This window comes from Rhamphochromis sp. 'chilingali', assembly GCF_963969265.1.
Source record: "Rhamphochromis sp. 'chilingali' genome assembly, chromosome: 19".
In the NCBI taxonomy this organism is placed as follows: Eukaryota; Metazoa; Chordata; class Actinopteri; order Cichliformes; family Cichlidae; genus Rhamphochromis; species Rhamphochromis sp. 'chilingali'.
Window position 1 is genome coordinate 21,456,528 of NC_137946.1, and position 21,389 is coordinate 21,477,916.

At 39.3% G+C, this 21,389-nt stretch overlaps 1 protein-coding gene across 2 annotated transcripts; it reads right to left on the minus strand.

The window, feature by feature from the left end:
* Positions 1 to 101: 101 nt before the first annotated feature.
* rbm27 (RNA binding motif protein 27) lies at positions 102 to 21,313 on the minus strand. Of its 2 annotated transcripts, XM_080867732.1 has the most exons (21): positions 21,113 to 21,312; positions 17,007 to 17,125; positions 15,718 to 15,845; positions 15,129 to 15,202; positions 14,235 to 14,428; positions 13,464 to 13,775; positions 12,511 to 12,738; positions 9,277 to 9,453; positions 8,231 to 8,377; positions 7,979 to 8,132; positions 7,380 to 7,533; positions 7,008 to 7,241; positions 6,777 to 6,908; positions 6,452 to 6,577; positions 6,208 to 6,282; positions 5,928 to 6,104; positions 4,017 to 4,121; positions 1,847 to 2,074; positions 1,560 to 1,643; positions 1,276 to 1,395; positions 102 to 345 (listed from the first exon to the last, which is right to left on the minus strand). In XM_080867732.1, the coding sequence occupies exons 1-21, from the start codon at positions 21,169 to 21,171 to the stop codon at positions 241 to 243; spliced, it is 3,132 nt and encodes a 1,043-aa protein (XP_080723858.1). In that variant the 5' UTR covers positions 21,172 to 21,312; the 3' UTR covers positions 102 to 240. The 2 variants fall into 2 exon arrangements, with proteins under 2 accessions (XP_080723858.1, XP_080723859.1); XM_080867733.1 differs by lacking the exon at positions 9,277 to 9,453 and having other exon boundaries at positions 21,113 to 21,313.
* Between the last annotated feature and the right edge of the window lie 76 nt (positions 21,314 to 21,389).

Consider the following 21,389-nt stretch of genomic DNA (forward strand, 5'->3'; position numbering starts at 1 on the left):
AACAACTGTTTAGTTGAGGGATACAAAAAACTGTTGACCATCTACACTTCTTTTCATGTACAATAAAGTAAAGACGTTTTTTTCTTTTACTTTGATTAGAGTCTAAAATTACTTTGAAAATACTGGAAAGGGAAAAAAAAAAAATGCGAGTTCCTTTACATCAATTTTAATCTGCGTGGGAGTGGGAGTGGGGGACCACTGATTCTGACGGAGAGCAGTTAATGATAATGACGAATGTCATTATCGCCTCCAAGATCGACTCTCGTACTCATCGTCTTCATCGTCATCCTCTTCCTCCTCCTCTTCTTCCTCTTCCTCCCCAGGTAAATACGAGCTAGCTTCCTTCTGTAGAAATAAATACCATGTTAGCATTTATATTTATGCTTTTTCTGGAAACTTTAAGTCAGCTTTCCTCCTGGCAACATGCATGTTTAGAACACAGCAAACAGAAAGTGATTCAAAGTGTAGCAGAGGGAAATTATTTAGTCTGATATTAGCTATTTTTAATAATATTGTAACAAATAAAAATTTTTAGGTAACTGTTTAAAGAAAAAAAAAAAACAATCCAAAAATATACTGGAATATCAGATTTTAAAATCACCAAATATTGGTACTGATCTTAAAAATCCTATAGTGGTCAGACTGCCTGCTTCTGATATTTCTTATGCTTTAGATTTAGACATCCTCCATTCTATTGGTTAGCCATCGGTGAATCCACCATGACAGGTGACCTGCTGATCAGTCTCAGGAAATTAATCCTAATCTCTGCCAGTCAAACTAGTCTGTAGACCTGTCCAGAAATCTGTCTGTTTCAGCTCCTGTGATAAAACGTGATGAGCATGAAGTGGCTATAAGTAGATCTGCAGTCAGAGGAAATCTGACCACAAATCTCTACCTGTGCACAGACACATTTTCAGAATGGCAACCGTACCTTTAAAAACAAAAGTTACATATAAGAAATGGCACAACCTCAAAGGAGGAAACAAACCCCTTAAATAAATACAGCATAAGGATTTCACCTGACAGTAATGCAGTTTTACTCATGGGGCTAAGATGCTCTTAGTACTGAGAGGCTAGCACTCCTTTTCCTTTGGGAGCTGCTGTTAAAAATTAACAAGCAGCAGAAAGAAATAACCAAGTAAAATTTTGTGAATGTAACTAAAACTTCAAAAGTTTCCCCAACTCAGATTTTCAAGTTGTGTCGTACACAACGCCCTTTCCTTAATTTGTTTTAGTTACTGGGAAAACATGAAGCTGTGTGTGTATTTGTCATACCGCACTGTCCTCATCTTTAGCCTCCTCTTCCTCGGGCTCCGTTGTAACAGAGGGCGTCTTGGGCTTGTACCAGGAAATCTGCAGAACACGACCTTTGAACTTAGCTCCCTGGTTTGCTGCCTAGAACACCAAAGAGAGGTACAGCTCTTTTAGATGCTATACTGGAGTATTTTAATTATTTTAATGTATTAATTTATTCTATTATTATTAGAAGAGGATTAGAGGAAAAGCAGCAAGATTAAGAGAACATGTAGCCCATACACATTTGGAGCCATGTGACTTACATTCTCTGCTTCACTCCGTGTCTTAAAGGTCATGACGACACTGTTGGCGTCTTGGTCACGGAGATCCTCGATTTCACCAAATTTCTAGGTTTAAAAATATCAGTTGGCCAATCAGGATATACTTATACACATCAAAACATTTATGACTTATCACAGGGAAAATGATTCACTTAACATATCTAAAAGATATAAGAGGGAATAAAGTGGTATTTATTACTACAGTTTTTATTACTTAGCAATAACATCGTGCTGTATTACTGGAGGGAGAGATCCTGCCATATTCTTACCACAAAGTGCGGCATTAGCTCTTCTTTTTCCTCCTGAGTGACCCCTAAAATAGCCAGGGCTCTGGGTCTGTGATCAACCACCATACGGTTCACAGCCCCGCCGCGCGCCATCATTTCCCGGTTTCGACTCCGGCCACGGCCCACGTGCATCGCACCAGGATCTGGGCCCAGCTTTCCTCGGCCGCGACCTCGACCTGCTGGAGGCCAGATCAAACCCAAACGTGTTGCCTAAAGGAGGACAGAAAGGGCGGTTGACTGGACGCTGTTTGATTTCAGTACACAATTACACACCACTGTGTGTCTAATTTATATATTGAATAACTTTAAAAAAAAAAAAAAAAAGTTTATGGAAAAATACAAAAACAACAACAAAAAGGAGCAGGCCATCACAACCCTTCAGAGCTGAAACATTTTCTACAAACCCTTACTCTCTCACTTTCTGCCCTTTACCACTAGTTGTCACTCCTCCATTTTTAAAAACATCTCCTTCCTTCTCAGACACTCCACAAGCTCACAACCACTCTCCCTTTAATTGTCATCCTGCGATTTTCTTACAAGGACCAGTGTCTCAAACTTTAATGAGGCGCAGCTCCATCAGTGTAGGACGTGTGTCTTATTTGGCTTCGTTAGCAGATGTTCCTCTGGGCTTGCTTAAGTGGCTGCAGTTTAATGTGCAGAAGGCGGGCCGAGTTTAGATGGATGGGGGATGCATATCCATTTTTAAACAACTAGCCAATTTAAGACCCTGGGGTTAAAGGAAAAAAAATGCAAAGCAGGTTGTTGCTAACAAAAGCTATGTTGTTGTTAGCCTGATCTTAAGCCACAGCCGTCTGCGTGCACAGCAAATTTAGAGGATAAAGAAGAAGAAAACACTGTGTGTAACACCAAAAAATACAAATAAATAACTGTATGGGCTGCATGACCTAACCTGAAACCTAATTAATGACTTTTGGCAGAATCACTGGGAAGATGTGTTATTTATGTGTCATTGCTCACTTAACCAGGAAACCACGCTAACTTACAAGAGACCTGATCCAGAATGAATGCAACAAAGATGAGGTTAAATGCAAGTTATAGAACATGAAATATAATGTACAAATACTCCAAACAAAACTGCAATACTAATTACCTCAAGAAAAGCCACCAATTCAGTAGATAAGTGTGTGTAAGTCTACCTCCTTACACTTTGATGGAGTGTAGTAATAAAATGCTGTTTAATCTGATGTGTCAAAACCCCGAGGGGACTACAAAGCAAGCATCTGGAGGAGTGCGTCTGGCAACTACTGGAGCCGACTAAGATAACAGTACAGAGGTAAACTGAAAATTTACCATAAAACTCTTTTTTTTTTTCATTATTGAATACAATTCAAGTTTATTTATATAAGGCCAGTTCACAAAAACAGTCGCCTCAAGGCAATTATGCTGCAAGGTAAAGACCTTGTGACGATAGTGTGCAAACCACAACAGTCGGTCCCCTATGAGTAGCGATTGGGGTAAGCGGGAAAGAGAAACTCCCTTTTAACAGGAAGGAAGCAATAGGTCATTTACATCTTGTGTAGGTGTCTTGTGGTATCACCAAGACGTTCGCATCAGATTCATTAGGACTCTTACGAAGCTTCGAGCTGAGCGAATAACACTAAACACAGCGGATCTGGAGCTTGTGCAGAAACTGCAGGATCAGGTTCCAGTTATCACAGTCAAATAAAACAAACAGAACATAGATGGTTTAAAAAAAAAAAAAAAAACCTTTCTGCCTGACACGTCTGACAGAACACAAATAAACTAATGAATTTAATATATTATTTGATTTATTTTAATCGGTGGACAGATACCATCTCTTTCCACCCCTTGCAGAACAGGCTGCGACTATAATCTCATTTGCACACTTCCTCTAAGGCATTTCTTGGTATCACATCCTCTAATTCAGTTCTCAACGAAAGTGTTGATGATGCAAGATGCTGTCAATGATTAACTTTGTGTCTGTTTCTATCCATGTGTATTTTCTGTGCGTGTGTGTGAGAATGTGTGTGTGAGAGAGAGAGAATGTGTGTGAGAGTGTGTGTGTGTGTGTGTGTGTGTGTGTGTGAGAGTGTGTGAGTGTGAGAGTGTGTGAGTGAGTGAGTGAGTGAGTGAGAGAGAGAGAGAGAGAGAGAGACAGACAGAGTATTACCTCCACCTGTAGCTGCCCCAGTTTTCTTTTGAGGTCTGTTGTATCCTCTCCAGAGCTCATCTTCTTGTGAAAGTCCAGCTCAGCATCTAGCAGCTCCTTGTGGGCCTGATCGCATGTCATAGAAAAGAAATTTGTTTACTTAATCCAGAGAAGCAATTAAATACACAAATATCAACTTGTGTTTACAAATAAAGGAGGGGGGGGTGGAGCGTGCTTGTTGGTCTAACAAGGTCAATCAAGACAAAACTGTGTGAATCGAAATTGTGATTAAAAACCAAACCCCCCCCCCCCCCCAAAAAAAAAACTTTATTCCTATGCACCCAATATTCAAACAGATCCTCTACTTCGGTCCTGTACAGAACCAACATTGACTTTTTGATCTTTTTTTCAATTTTTGCAAACCTAAGATTAGTGTAAGAACCGTTTCTTTCAATATGGATTAAAAGATAAGCATTCCTTGGAATTTCCAGGAAAAATAACAACCCCCCCCCCCCAAAAGAACCATTTTTTTCATTGCATTCAGACTAAAAAGGACCCAATCCCAGGTATAGGAACTCATACAGCTGAAATTTGAAAAGGGCCTAGGACTAGGACACAACTACATGCAAAGAGGAGAAAACGAATGTGAAAACAGCAAAGATTTGTTGAGGCTGAGCGGTTATTGGTTATTCACTTGGAAGGGCCAGAGTCGTCTCTATTTTTTGAGGCGACTGAGGTCCTTCAACATCTGCCAGAAAATGCTGAGGATTTTCTATGAGTCTGTTGTGGCCAGTGCGATCCTCTATGCTGTTGCATGCTGGGGGAGCAGGCTGAGGGTCGCAGATGCCAACAGACTTAATAAACTGATCCGTAAGGCCAGCAATGTTGTGGGGATGGAGCTGGACTCCCTCAAGGTGGTGTCGGAGAGGCGGATGCTGTCCAAGATAAAGACAATGTTGGATAACACCTCCCACCCACTCCATGACATGTTGGTCAGTCACAGGAGCTCGTTCAGTGAGAGACTGAGATTACCGAAAAGCACCACTGAACGACACAGGAAATCATTCCTGCCTGTGGCCATCTCCCTGTACAACGCATCCACTTAACACACTGTTTGCTGCTACAACTACACATGTTTCTTTTCCAAATATTTATTTATAAGTGACTTATGTATGTATGTATGTATATATATGTATATATTGTACTATTCTTAGTTAGCGTATTGTCTGTCTTGTCTTAATGTTGGTTTAAAATGGAGCACTGTAACAAAAAATAATTTCCCCCAGGGATCAATAAAGTATTCTGATTCTGATTCTGATATAGGACAGCCTGTGTGTACATATCCTGTATATACGTAAATGTCTATACCTTGTGGCCAAGTAGTTTTAGAGCCTATAGAGAATGTTTTTTGACACATTTTGGTTTAACATCAGTGGAATCCTACGCACTCTCACCCCCCCCCTTGATGCGGTCAGCACACTCGAGGCAAGCTGTCTAACCCTAAAAAGAAGAAAGAAATGTACTCCCCCTCTCCTTTACCAGTGGCTCAGAGATATTATATAGTTCTTAAACTTAGAAAACACACAGCAAATATTTTTAAGATATTATAAATTGAGATCTGGAGGGTCTTTCTTTCTACTGCTTAATAAAGACCCCATAAATACATTAATCCACCAGCATCTAAGGTTTAGAGTACACAAAATGTATATAAAAAAATTTAAACTCATAAACATCTACCTACTCAATGTATGCAGTTTTATTCTTCATATAAAAAATGTTTTTTATGTGAAGAAACGCCTTTTTAAAAAGGACCTGTGAAGTGTGAAAAAAAGGCAAATAAACAACTCTACCAATGTGTGATATAATTTTCGGCCTAAATTTCCCGCCCCTACTCTCAGTTACGTACAAAGACAAAAAGGAAGCCAAACTTACATCAGTCTTGGTTTTGGGCTGGCTGTGGTTAGTTTTGGCGCTTGAGACCTGGGAGGCAAGGTTCATTTCATTCTGGAGCTGGGTGATCTTTTCCGTTAGTTCTTTCAGCGTTTTCATGATGTTGGCCCTCTCTTCAGGTTTCATGCCTCGGTTTTTCTCCAGCCGACTTATCAGCGCCTGGAAGGGCACGAAAAATGGTATCAGAAAGAACGTTGACAGTACACTGGAGAAAAAGAGGAAGGATTACAGATAAGAATAGTTTCAATGTTAAATGTCTTACTTTCTGACACTCAATCTGTTTCTCTAACATCTCCTGTTTCTTCTTTCTCATGTCTTGCTGGAGTTTTAGTGCCTCCTAAAGGAGGGGAAAAAGAAAAAGGGAATCAAAAACATTCAAAACCCCCCAAACAGTTTTCTCTCTCAGTGGTAGTAGCCTTCTTAGCTGTGGCTCCTGAGAGAAGGAAATGGCTTAGCTCTGCTATTCTTTTAATGGTCAAAATGCGTAACCAAGTTAAGCAACGTGCCTGCTTTTTCTTGAGAGCTTCATGTGCTTCCAGTGCTTTTCCCGTTTTCCCAAGGCTCTTTGAGGAAGACTTGGCGGCTGTGGAAGTGTAGTGTCCCTTCAGGGTGTTCGTAGTAGCAGGCACCACCTAAGGAAAAAGGTGGAGGGGCAAAAAAAGGAAAATTAATATATAATTAATTTCTTTACAAATACAATTTTAGCTAACAAACACACATAAATCACTGTGAAAATGTTGTAACACACGTGCCATCATAATATTATACTTTTGTATATTATATAATATCCACTTTGCCTGATATTGTCTGCAAGATAAACTTAAAACATACAGCAGCCGTGTCCGTGTTTGGATTCAGGTTGTCCGACTTGGCATTTGTCGTGGCCCCAGCTGTTGCAGACAGATGATGCTTGGGTACAGTCTTGTTCAACACATAAGCAGCTGGATTGTGCTGCTTGATCCCCTGCAGATAAAACGAGTGAGGGTAAATCAATGGATATTTTAAAAATATATATAAAATTGTCATCAAAGGATTCTCAATGTCTCCGCTGTTAATACCAACTTTATGCATGTTGCTGTGCTGCAGCCCCTGGTTGGGCACTGACCCGGCAACCTGGCTCCCTGAGCTCTGCTCCTGCTGCTGAAGGCCTGTGGCATTAGCACCAAGCTCGCGGTGCCAGTACACGCGGATAAAGCGGTTGTTAAGGACCGCTTCTGTGCTGGATATGGCTCGTCTGGCTTCTTCATTCTTTGTGTACTGGATCAATGCTGCCTCTGGGTCTCCGCCAAACACAACCTGGATTGAGAGTGCACGTGCAAGTCCGTAAATGTTTTGAATTCATTCTCCTGCAGGCCTAATGTCTATGAACTTTGTGGGGAGCACTCATTAAAAAAAGCAAAACAACAACAACAACCAAAACTGGATGCATTTTACCTGTATATTGACGATGGTTCCAAACTTGCTGAAGTGCTCGTTGAGTTTGGTGATGTTGTTGAGCTCGCGCGGGATCCTGCGCACCTCCAACTTTGTGTTCACATAAAAAGTCCTCTTGGGAAAAGCACCCTTATGCTGGTTGTTGAAGCTTGGCCTAAAAAGAACATTTCAGTGCTAACATCACTAATTTGGTAGTTTTGTTTTCATAAAAAAAAATAAATAAATGAAGGAAAAAAGCAGATGAGTTAATCAAAATTTAGCGATGATTGATGATCTGGGATTCAAGTTTTGGCCATATTATGGTTTTATTTAAAGAAGACTACTTCCAACCTACAACCTGTATGACAGTTTAAATGTACTCCAAGTAGAGGTAATGCAAAGAAATCCTCATGACTGGGATGCTTGTATCTACCTGCTTACAACTGAGACAACACTTGCTGCTGACCTCCTGAGCAGTAATAAGTAATGGGGTGAGGCACCAACTTGATTACATTTCAGCTGGCTACCGTACTCCAATTTCTTCACATAAAACAAAACACTGTGCAGAATAAATGACATCCTAAATCAAATATGTAGATTTTTTTTCTTTAATCTCTTACTTTTCCATCCAGGGTTTTTTAGGTGCTGGCCCTTCAGCTGTACTGGGTCCCATGGTCCTCTTCCTGCTGTCCTGCTCTGTGTTGAAACGGGACACGTTACTTCCAGGAGTGCTGGGTGCAGTAGCTGGCTCTGTCTGGATCACTATGTTGGCAGCTAGAAGATACGCAAGAAGTCAAATCAGTCTGAGAAGGTCAATTTCCCAGGATCAGGTTGAATTAAAAAAAAAAAAACCCTGTAAATGAGGTTGTTACCTCTGGAGCCTTGACCTTCACTGGAGGTGAGGCCAATGAGGTTGGAGCGTTGAGTCTGCACCCGGGGAATAAACTGACGATATGGGTTACGTCCTGCTACAGTCAGGCCTGGAGATTCTGGGTTGTAGCCTTCTGCATCGTAGTTGTCTAATGTGTAAAAGTGAACAGACGCACATACCGTTAGGGGGGAATATGAAAACATTTAAAAATATGAAAAAGTGAATACAAGCAAACATATTAATAAAAAAAGAATCTTTGACTTTAAATGTAACCACTGAATAGGTAGCAACCTGTGACATGAGTTTAACATGTAGTCCAGGATAAAATTCATAAACAAAACCTACAAAATGCGAGAAATAAAAATTACAGTTATTGTAAGTGCGCAAAATAACCCAGCAAGAAACAAACAAAGATAAAAATTAACAACCAAGATGATGCTTTTCATTCTTATCTACATTTGTGACACACAAGTGCAAAATTATCAGAAAGAGGCCCTTCACGGCAGTTGTGGTAACAGATCACAAACCCAAAGTTTGCAAATACCAAATAGACCAATTTCTTTTTAGTTCTTTAAAGTCTTTTAAAGAGTCTGTAACTGAAACCCTCATGTGCATAATCATAGCAGGAAGCACTCAACTAAATGAGTCATGACAAAATTTCCCAGAGATGCTTGGTTTTTTTGTTTTTAGGTTAATACACAGCGCTACCTTCTGGTCCACAACTGTTACTGCAGGCTCAAGAAACACATGCCAATTGTGCACACAAACACACACGGCATACAACAACTACTTTACAGTGACAGGAAACAGAAACAGAACCAAAAAGTGTTTTGTTTTAAATAACCCTTACCATCTTAGTTATTTTAGATATTTAGTAAACTAACCTTTATCATACTGTAACTATTAAAGCACACAGAAATGAGAAGTAAAAAATAACAACTCAACAACATAAACACACTAAAAGGAACACCCAAATAAAAAGCAACACAGCAAAATCTCTTCCAAATGCACAGTCCCAATCTGAAAAGCAAAAGCAGCCCTGCTTACATTCAGACTGGACATATTGGGGACGAAGAGACACAGATGAGGTCGAGGAAGGAGGTGGAGGAGGAGGAGGAAGTGTAGGAGGTCGGCCCACACCAGGCGGTCCGACGGGAGGAGAAGAAGTGATTGCAGATTGGTGGTTGGGGGTATCAATCCCACTGGTTGCTATCAGTGGGGGTCCTGAGGGAGACACAAGCCCAAGCTGATGTCTCAGGTACAAAAGGTCATTATAGTTAACTACAACTAAAAGCTAAAACTAGATGTGAAAGAAAATAAATTAGTCAATTAAATGAAAACTAAAAACTAGATTAAACAAAACAGAAAGTTAAAACCAACTAAAATTATTTTGTGAACTGGGAAAATTAAAATGAAATAAAATGGAGTCAATATAACAACAAAAACTAAATGTGGCGATAAAACTAATAAATGAGAAAAATCAACTCTGGAAACTAAATGAAACTCAACTGAAATCAAAACCAAAAAATCAAAATGAAATAAAAATTACCAAAAAAAAAAAAAAAAAAAAAAAGGAAATGACAAAATGCAAATTTGCAATGACTCTACAGTATATTACATGTATAGTATTAAAGAAGTATTTCAGTGAAAATCTGACTGCTTTAATATAAAAGCAGATGCACCAGGAAACTGCGGCGTCTTCTCGATAGATTTGCTTAAACTTTATGACACACTATCCATTTATCAAGTGGAAGATAGAAATCTCATAACTTTAACAGCCTTAAAAAGTAGCTGAAACAATAAAAGCCTATCAGGTCAAATGTTTCAGTCATCACCCCCCATGTTTGAAATATATATTTAAAAAAAAAAAAAAAAAAAAAAGGCAAAATATTTTTTTTTATGTACTGTTTATGATCAATGGGCAGCTATCTACTGTGTAGCACGTCTACTCTAAACGTATGTAGATACATAAGATTTTTGCGCTTTGGATTTAAATACATCTTTTTAAATCATCATGATGATTTGCAAAAACAAAACACAGCCAGTGTGAAACTGATCGGCAATAGTGCAACTCAAAGGCAGGAAGATTGCACAGGTTGATTTCTTCCCTTGAGAAATTCAACAAAAACTCTTTACAACTGAGCACGTTGTCAAGTCGGGCAAGTGTTTTCACTCACTCACACATATACATACATATAATATTGAAGACAGCTGCTTTTCTACACACCAGAGTGGTGACATCTCATTCCAATTAGGGCTGGGCCATATTATACCGTTCACGGTAATACCGGTATAATGTTAGGCAACGATAGGAAAATGAAATATCGCGATAGAATATGAGTAAAACGCGCATGCGCAGTGCCTTTGTTTTCATACGCACATGGCCGATTGTTGAGTGAAACAGATGAACCAGAATTGGTTTGTAAAAATGGTGCAACTTCAGTGATGTGGAACTGGTTTGGTGTTTGTCCGTCAGATACACGACAAAGCACATTTTGTTGCAGAACATGCAAGCGGTCGTCGGACTAAGATGCCCTTAAATCTGGGAGTAATCTGGGTCCTAAACTCCGTATACTTCAGGTCAAACGAACACTGCAGCATCACTAAGAGTTAAAAACTGTCTAAATTCTTTCATCTTTAATAAAACGATCAGCATTGCTGCTTTACCAGGTGTAACTATGAAGTTTAACTTCCAGGCATCCATGAAAACAAAATGCATTACATTTAACGGAGTTAGAAGCTAGCAGGAAGCTAGCGGAAGTTAGCTCGCTAGTTTCGCTAGTTACCTAAGCATGATATTGCATGTTCTGACTGAGAGATTTCTGAAAAAAATCAAACGTACAGCTCTGCTATCACTTCCAACATAAATGAAGACAGGAAACTAAACAGCAGTGACGTTTGTAGGGTTACTGAAGTTGGGCTAGCTGGTATATAATTATGTGCTACGTGATCGCTAGCGACACAGCTATGTTAGCATAACATAAACAGTGAAGCTGGAGGACGAACACTAACACTTTTCCACTTATAAAAGTTAACGTTAAGGTTCCTCATGGTTAGAGACAAATGCAATCGCATGGCAGGATGCTGTAAACGGACCAATCTTCAGTCAGGAGAACAACTGAGATAATCCATCCACAATACGAGGTTAGTCATTAATATACTGCAACAACATGGGAATAGAGCCGCTGCCAGAGAATTCAACATTAATGAATCAATGGTACAGAAGTGGAGGAAGCAAGAAGAATGAGTTTAATAAAGTTTGATTTATCTGACTGCTTTGTTTCGCTTAATGTGCCTTATAATCCCGTGCACCTTATGGTCCGAAAAATACGTACTGCACACTGCAGTTTAATGTTGCAAAGCACCTCTTTTTAACTTCAGTGAATATTATACATGGTTATGCTCAGGATATGTCAGCCCATTTCTACTGGAAATGCCTTTTGGTTAAACTTTCAGCAAGGAATTTGCATTTGCACTGTTACATTTTTATAAAGCTTTAATGTACATAAAAACCAGCTTCTTGTTTAAGTGAAAATAAATGATAGGTTGTCTTTTTGCGCTAGTAACGTTGTGGAGTTGTATTTTGTCTCGCATCAATTATATCGTCAGTTATATCGTTATCGCAAATTTTCAAATATATATCGTGATAAATATTTTTGGCCATATCGCCCTGCTCTAATTCCACTATACCGTTCATTTGAATCTTTACATATTTAAAACCTCTGGTGTTGTCAAATCAGCCATCAGAGTAAGGAGTACAGTGTCACATTACTGAGGCCACGATGTCTTACATGTGACCTGCTACACTTTCAACACATCGCCATCGTGTGTGAATGGGTGGATGACTGGATATGTAAAGCGCTTTGGGGTCCTTAGGGACTAGTAAAGCGCTATATAAATACAGGCCATTTACCATTTATTTACCATATTAGTTAGCTGGATTTTGTTGTGAGTGGGGACAAAATTGTTTCTAAATGAAAACGATTTATGATTTAATCCTACTTCTATTATATTAAAGAGATGTTTGTTAGCTCTCAAACATTGGGGAAACTCATGCAAAAATATCTTCATAAATCAATGATACTACAAGCCAAAGGAAAGGTATGTATATTGTGACCAGACTGAAAAAGGCCAGTGGAAGAACAACGCGTCTCACACAAAACCAAATGTTTGAGAGAGGAACACGGTTCTTCTGGCTTCACTATTTTGTAGATGCAAATTGTAAAACTTCGCAATATGATGAAGCACAAACTTATGGATTAGAGGAGCATTAATACTCACCTGTCATAGGGAAAACACCTGGTGGTGGTGGCTGGCCATAGGGTGGCATAGAAGGCATCCTGAGGTTGGGAGGTGGTTCAGTGATGGGGGGCATGGGCAGCCCGGCGGGTGGCAGAATCGGTGGGGGTGGGAATGGAATAATATTTGGTAGATTGACATCGTCGACTATGAGGGGGTCACTGCCGTGATCATAGAGACAATGGTCACCACGGACACAAAATCCTTTTTCTGTGTGAGGGAGAGAAGCGATTATTCATAAATATCGTACACAACATGGAGTTTATATAAACTGCTGCTTTACAGTCACAAAACACACATGCACACACACACATTAATAAAGCCAAACAAACAAAAAGACACCACACACAATAACATAAAAAATTCATGGGAATTAAACAAAATGAATAAACATCTAAGTTTAAAGCAGCCAAGTCACACAGTTCATGTATTTACACCAAAGCCTCATTAAGGAACTGGGTCCCAAGTGGCTGTGTTTGAGCACGGTGACAGAAAGCAATGTACTTCAGGGACAGTGGGTAAGTTTAAACTCTCCTGAGCCTCAGTGTAGAGGGGAGTGAGAGGGAACCAGCTTGCTTTTCTACCTTTCACTGGGGACAAGAGGATGAGTGCTAAGCAGTGGTCATTAGTGAAGAGACCAAACAAGGCACAGAAGCCTCAGGGGAAGAAAAAGGTAGTGTTTAAACTAGAGACTTGAGCAAACTGTACAACAGCCGTCATAAACTTAACATTTCCTTTAAATCTCATCAAAAAGCTCCAGTGTTATTCTGATCCCCTTTGAAATGCACAGAAAACATCTCCCTAATGCTACTGGGCTGTAGCAGATAAAAGGCTCTCAGATGGAAAAATAAAAAATAAAAGACACGCAGACACACGAAATGACAGAAAGAAGGAATCAAAGGAATTGAGAACAGGATGATTAACTCTGCTCCTACCATCGTAATCCCTGCAGCGCTGTTTGAGTGAAGCAGCCTTGCTGAAAGGTTTGCAAACACCATCTTGCCTCGTTCCGTAGTAGCTAGACCAGCTGTCTGTAGTGCTGTCGGGCAAGTGAGCCAGTGTTGCTACCGGTACACCCCCAGCTCCTGAAGACGAGGAAGAAGAGGAAAAGGGATGCAGAGGTGTGTGTAAGGGCAGGAGAGGTGGCGGGTGCTGCTGCTGCTGCTGCTGCTGCTGAGAGCCAGATGTGGTGGAAGAGTTGTATCCGTCAGTGTCCTTCCTTTCTGCCTCAAACTTTGACTTGAAGTCTGTTGAAAACAAGTAAATCACATAAATCATTGTGTACTGTATCATAGCTGACTTTTAAAAGCACTACATTAAATGATAGATTACAAAAAGAGGGAAACTTGTAATGACAAAGATGAGCAGATTAACCTTGGTGGTAAGAAGACCAATCCCAACCCATGTTGTTGAACCCCCAGTGATAGGACTGCAAAGCTGTCCACATTCTCCCTTCCTTTCTACCAACTCCCAGCAACACTGTCCAACAATCCGACAGGAATAAAAACGAGAGTCGGCTACATCCGTAATTTCTACAAGTCTTCTCATCTAAAGCGCCTCACACCAGCATGTCTCCAACAGCACGTCACCGTCACTAATGCACCGTTTAGCAGTGCTGACGAGAGATTCAGGAGCTTCTTCGCGCCTCAATCTTTGTTCCCCTGTGCTGTTGTTGTTATTGGTTGTGGGAGGGGGGACTTTCTCACCTCTGCCTCCTCTGTGCTCCCTATCCCTGCTCTTTCCACGACTGCCGCTCCGGCTGCGGCTCCTGCTGTAGCTTCTCCCGCGGGGGCTGCCCCTGCGCCGCTCATGGCGCTCCCGGTGGGAGTCGCTGCCGCTTTTCCCGTGCCGATCAAAGTCACGGCGCTTGCGCTCGTCTCGCCTCCTCTCATCGCGGTTCCTGTGTGGATGATGAGAAGTTAGAGGCGTTGCTGATTTTAAATGTATAAATCACACAGGAATACTTCACAGGTTTTCAGACACGAATGTGGGTCTTCTTATAACAAATGAAGACGCAAGGATCATTTCTTTCTGTGTGTCTTTAACATAACATGAACCCTGAAATAATGATCTTTGTTTGAGAGAAGTACGCTTTTATCTGAAACAAGTTATTAGGGAAAGGCTTAATTACCTTTGTTTTATGTGTGCACAATCCCATTAAGTCCCCAAATGGGCTGTTTGTGTTAAAACTATTGGGAAGTGCTTAGTTTCATTAACAGAAGCTTTTCACAGCAGAAGCTCAAGAAAGTAAAATAAAGTAAAAAAATTAATAACAACTTAATTTCTAAAAAATATGCAGAAAATATACCCTACATATTAAAGACGTAACTCTTTTCAAATTACGTTAATTATCGTATATCAGTGAATGAACTCTCCCATCTGCACCCAACACTAGATATGCCACAGCCAAGGGACACATTAGTGGACACGAGGGCCTAATCAAGCCAAAAGCAGGACTTGGAGGGCTGGAAATATAGCTGCTTGGTAAGATCGCTATACAACTACACAACATCAATATGTACTAAACAGTTCAACAAGTGTGTCCTACCTGCAAATGTTTTAGCTGCTTATAAAGACAAAGTTAAATGCAAGCCATATACCTGGATTCATTGAAGTCAGAGCGATTTCTCAGAGGACTTCTCCTTCGCCTGTTCTCTTCCTCGGGTGTTTCAGCCTTGAGGGGGAAAAAACAAAATAAACAAAACAAAAAACATCAGCTATAATATAACTTTAAAACTTAGGCTACGTCCACAAATACATGGGTATTTTTTAAAAACGTAGCTTTTTCAATGCGTTTGGGCCTTTCTTTCACACGCGTTTCTTCCAGAAGAATGGCGAGATAATTTTCACAGGTCGAGGATTTCACTTTGGCTCTTTGTGAGCTACTTCTGCATTTACATGTGGACGGAGATCATTTTAGAAAACTGCACGTGTGGACGAGATATTTTTTAATTTTTTTTAAATGAAAATGAGAAATCTCAGTTTACAAAACTACCCATGTACGTGTGGACGTAGCCTTAATAAACAAAAAAGCATTCAAAATAAGTGATTTTATCAAAAGCTTTGATTTCAAATTGAAATGCCCATTCCAACAAAACCACTCAACCAGTTTAAAAAAAAAAAAAATTGTGTGTGTGTGTGTGCGCGCACTCATTTTCAAAAGGCGAGCTATTCAATTTCAGGGTGTACCTCAACAACTTCAGCCTTGATTGCAGGCAGTTTAATCTCCTCTTTGGGAGTTTCCTTGGCAGCAGGATTTCCCAGGTAGTTCTTGGTCGTCAAACATTCAAAAAGCTTATCAACAAATCCCACCGTCTCTGCAAGGACAAAATTAATCACGAGAACACATTAAAAACTGCATGCAGTTTTCAGTCTTGTGAAAAAGGGCCAAAAGTCTAAAAGCATAACACACACATAAAAAATAACACATATGAACACTGCATCCATGACATGTGGGAAAGCTACCTGATTAAAAAAATGTAACATTAAAAAATTCTAAAGTGATCCAGGAGACATATGTAATAACCATCAACATGTTTTCCAACTAAATTAAACCCCTAAACTAATTTTAATAGTGTAGAGCTAAAAATAAAGAGACTGAATCAGGACACATCACACTGGATACAGAGTCACTATCAAACGATGCAACACTCCCTCTGGTGGCCACATGTGGGGTCCACAAATGGCATCCACGAGGAAGATAGCATTGCTGATGTTCCACTTCAAATTTAAGACTCTATACATTTCATTGTATTCTGCCTGCCTCACTATATTTATACAGGTGATATTTCATTAACATGGCCTGTTACAGAATGCAGGCTACATCAGTGTGACTGTTAATGGGTAATACATATGAGTTCTGGGGGCTGAAAAGCAGTTTGTGTTGCAGGTAATGGCTAACATTATCAGTTTAATTGAAGCCAAGACGACACATCAATTGGATCAAATGCTTCTGATCAACTTATTTCCATATTGGTCATTTTCTAGCCTCAATCAAGTTTTTTAACATTGTTAAGACAAAGAGCCTGTTTTACTATATCAAACAAGTTGCATAATTTCAATATTATTTATGATAACCACATGTATTCCATGTTTGAGCTACTTAAACTATATAGTACAGTCTTGGTGGCATATGAGGGGGAAAAAAGAAAACTAAATCCCCTCTGCAGGGGTACTGCATTTTTTGTATGCAGGGAAAAAACTTCTGATCTGTCTAAACTTAGCAACTAATTTTTAATAATCAGTTTAGTCACTGACCTTGACAATGCCACCAGGTCTGATTCCCAAAGGATTTGTGACCTAACTGCAAAGCCTCTATTGTCTGACATGTGCAAGGGGAGTACGAATAAATCCCTTGTTAGCTTAATGATGGAGCAAAAGTTTTTCCTCCACCTTAACCAGGAAGAGCTACAAAATGTCAAAATTGCCTGCTGACACATTAGCAGAAAAGCTTTATATAAATAAAATAAAATGTATACCTTTTTGTAGGAAGACATCAAGCTGATCAGCACAAAGTGCTTTCAGTTCCTTCTCTGGTTTGTCCTTCTTCACAAGAGCAACTACATAGTTGGCTAATGCAGAGGGGTCAGCATCACATCTGCAGATTAAAATGTATATATTAAAACATATCTATCTATCTATACACACACTCATTCATATATCTAATAAGAAAAAACTGTTAAAACTGAGAGAAATGTTTTAGTTGAACCAACTGAAATATAATGCATATCAAATTCATTTACATATCTATGTATGCAAAGCGTAAAATTCAAAGGGGGACAGATCATTGCCACAAAACTTAAACAATCCACCAAATGCATAAAGTAAAAGAAAGGTTATTATTCTTATAGGAAGGAAAGGAGTACAGGTTTCCATGGTAGCATTTCTTAACATTGGTAATATAGCTTAAAATTTAATTATGATTAGGGCTGCCACAAACGATTATTTTGATAGTCAACTAGTCACTGATTATTTTTGCGATTAGTCGACTAATCACATCATCATCCATTGGAGGTAAAACGTACAGCTTATTGCACCAGCAGCATCTGCTCTTATATAACTATCATTAGCTTACAGCTTTAACTGTTTAAGGTATGTGCTAACTAAAAATAAAGACAAGATGATAGTTTATTAAATTTTAATGAAATTTGCAGATTGTTTCGGTGAAGTTTAATAAACTCCTTGCTATCTAAAATATAACAGGACACCGGAGTAAATTCTCGAGCATCTCACACTTCTGATGATCAGCTGTCTGCTTGACGTTTATTCAGCTGTGTAAAAACTATAACTTTAATCTCAGCCAAACCGATTTACTCAGGAACAAATAAAATACTAAAAAAAGCCAAACAATTACATTTTTAAGTTATCTAAGTGACTCATATATCATGTTTAACCTGAGTAGCGAAAGACGGCGGTGGGTTTGAAAAAGATTTGCCGGGAGTCCGGTGTTCTCACGGCTCTAGTTAGCCTAGCCCCCGGCTAGCTATCGAGCTAGTGGGTAACAGATGTCTCCGAAAACGTCGGAGCGCTTTTGAAAATATGCGGTGTCTTGATAAACTGAGCAGATATTTGAGGTTTACACAGCTACATTCTCGCCTGAAAATATGTTAAATGTTTATTTTGTGACCCAGAAAGAATAATAAGAGCAATATTAAAACTAACTAGCTGCCACCATTGTTGGAAGCTGCGCTATGAATTCTGGGACGCTGCTTCTTCTTCTTCGGGGTTTAACGGCAGCTGGTATCCTTGTACATGCTGTGCTGCCATCTTCTGTTTCAGTCCGTTATTACACTCTTAAATCCTGCTACTTATTCCTGCGTTTTTCAGGATCTTACAAAGCTTCAAACGACGCGTCGACTATTAAATCAGTCGTCGACGATTTTGATAGTCGATGTAATCGTGACTAGTCGACTAATCGTGGCAGCCCTAATTATGATTACAACTAAGTTTGATGACCATTCTTTGAAAACTCTGCACATTCTTTGAAAACTCTGATGTGCTACAATGCATGCAATGTAGGGGGTTTTGAGCATGTGAAAGAAATGACATAGGGCAGTGACTATGTCTGAAGTGTCGTTGTGGTTTGGCTTTTTACACAAGCGTTGCAATTCACTGTGTTACAGCTGGTCACTCTGGTCACCCTTTCTGTGGGCATAAAAAAAATGCTCAGATGTTCCTGCAAAGTAAGCTAAATGTCAAGACAAAATGAGGGACATGTCAAGGTGTGTCTGTCTAACTTACTGCTAGCTTTTCAAATAAAATAAAATAAAAAAAAAGCTCAGTGTTATCTACACTGTTTTTAACCTTTGCTTACCCAGGAAAATGTGACTCTTGAGATTAAAAATATCTTTTACAAGAGTGTCCTGGCCAAGACAGACAGCTGCAAAATCAACTAAGTTCCATAAACTAGTAACACACAAATGAATGCAGAAAATAATACATAAATTAAGTACAGGAAAACAAAAGTGATACAAAATAAAATACAAAAACAACAAAATATGTAAGCTTCAGAGCCCATAAAGCGTAAAACACGATCATTATCGTCTTATGCTCACTGGTATACAGTTTTGCTGCAGTTTGCATCATGTGCTCACAATAGTTATTAGCCATCAAACCTATTTTATTCTTTTAAACTGAGCCAATGGTTGAGTTTGTTTGACATGTTTGAAACATTACAGTCTCCTAGGGAAAAGATGTATGCATCTTAACTAGATGGCTTCTTCTGCAGTTACGACCGCTGTCTTCTTAAGAGTAATTTGTATTTATGCAAACTGACAGGATGAATTTGTTATACTTCACTGCAAAATGCAAGTAAAAGTCTGTGGCTGGTTTTCAGTATCAAAGTTATCAGACATATAGCACTGGACCAATGCATTATGAAGCTCAATAAATCAATTAACAGCAGAGTAATCTTTGCAGTTTGAGCACGAATGCCTTTTTTAAATTTAATATAAAGCCTGGTAAAACGATTTCAGTGCGTTTACCTGCACTTTTTCAAAATAATTTATGAGTTTAAAAGTTCCACTTACACAACATTTGCTTTTTTAAACTTAAAAAATAGAAATCAAGCTAAAAGATCTCCGAGACTGTCAGCTATGGAACTACTGGAACCTGGACTTGCGTGAAGTGTTTCCAGCTGCGCGTCATGTAGCTGGAGTCGAGTGTTTTAACCGATGCATGAAACTATACATTTTTAGACATAAGTTGTAACGGCCACCGTTTTCTTTGTGAGGATTTATTACACAGCGTGCTGCGGGGAAAAGCCTGTTCTAACGTTTGAGCCTAAAGGTTTATTTTTTAAACACCTGGCGGCTCTTTTTTTTACTTCCCATCCTTAAATAATCTGCTCTTTCACGTGATTCAGTTTATTTTGAAAAGTCTCAACAGGATCTTGAGCTTTATTGTGAAAGGTTTATGTGGAACATAAACAACCACAACGCATAAAAACAGGCGCTTGTCCATCCATAGTGTGGTTATATAAAATATAAGAGAAAAAGAGAACTTTAAGAAATTAATATAGCCACTACAGTGACCATCAAAACTATGAAAATATATTGCCGTAAACAATTTATTTTGCGACACCACGAAACAAAGGGTAGCGTAAAATGAAACGATAGAGGTTTTTATAACATCATCCGATATATATCGTTATATCGAACAGCCCTAAGTTCAAGCAACAAGCTGCTAGTAGTTAATTAACTGCTGACTCACTAAAGCTACAGTCAAATTTGACCCTTAACTACAGGATCATTGACCATGGAAATTCCCAATGATTAATAATTACCAACAATATAAATGTAATAACAATGTGAATGAAACTATGCCTACTTGAACTCCAGCCTTTAGTTAAAGCAGCTTAAATACGCCTCACTTTGGCTCTGCAAGGACTTTTTCTCCCCTATGCAAAAAACTCCTTATTTTTAGAGGATGAACCTCGGACACACAACGATAATATTGTGGAGTTACTCCATTAGTTGATTAAACAGTGACTGTGTGTTGTCCCAACAGCACAAAAAAGAGAGGGAGGGGGTAACTTAAATCCTTTAATGCACTCCATTACCCATTTGAGCTCGTCAACATATTTAAAAGAATTTTAGGATCTCGCGTTAGCAAAACAGACAAAGCGTAACGCTTACAAAGCATGTGTTACTATGGAAACTCCAAAGGCAAAGTATTTGTGTGCATTTAACTATGAAATATGTCGAGCTAATAGCTACAGTTTTAATTAGTAACTTTTCCCAGAGATACAACAGCTGTTTTAGGCAAGAGGGGCTACACGTTGAAGGCTAGGAGCTTGCTACAGAACTGTGATAAAGTTACACTACCGTGCGCCAACTGCGTTCTTAACTACCATAGTGTCAGAATCAAGAATTCGCAGTGCATCAAACGCAAGCAAACTCACTAAATCATGCACAATCATTACTAATGAAAAGTAAAAGTGCCTCTCTGTGCTTCGAAAGGCTAACAAGCGATGGTTAGCTACTCGTGCAAGAATCTGCCATTGATGCCAGGCTAACCCAGCGGCTAGCAGGCTAAAGCAGCTACGTAGCATGCACGCTAAATGTCATTTCATTTCAATACTCACATCGGCTCCAGGAGCTTTGCCAGCCACGATTTCAAGGCTTCAACATTTTCTATGATCATTGTGAGAAGGACTACAATACTGTCTACAAAAAGAAAGAGCGTTTTGACAACCCTACTTTCATCGTCTATAAATTTATAAGCTTTAAGGCCTTCTGTCTCTCTTCACAGGCAGGTCGTACAAAATATTTTACGGCATGGCAACATGGTCAAATTGTCGTAACGCAAGCACGACGGCGGATGTTTATTATGCATTTAAACAAACAAACAAACAAAAAAAG

Coding starts and splice junctions, on each gene's coding strand:
- rbm27 (XM_080867732.1), bottom strand. CDS start 21,171: ATGATCATAGAAAATGTTGAAGCCTTGAAATCGTGGCTGGCAAAGCTC. Junction 9,454..12,510: donor AGGTGTTTTCCCTATGACAG/GTGAGTATTAAT, acceptor TGTCTCCCTCAG/GACCCCCACTGATAGCAACC. Junction 6,578..6,776: donor CAAACACGGACACGGCTGCT/GTATGTTTTAAG, acceptor CTTTTTCCTTAG/GTGGTGCCTGCTACTACGAA.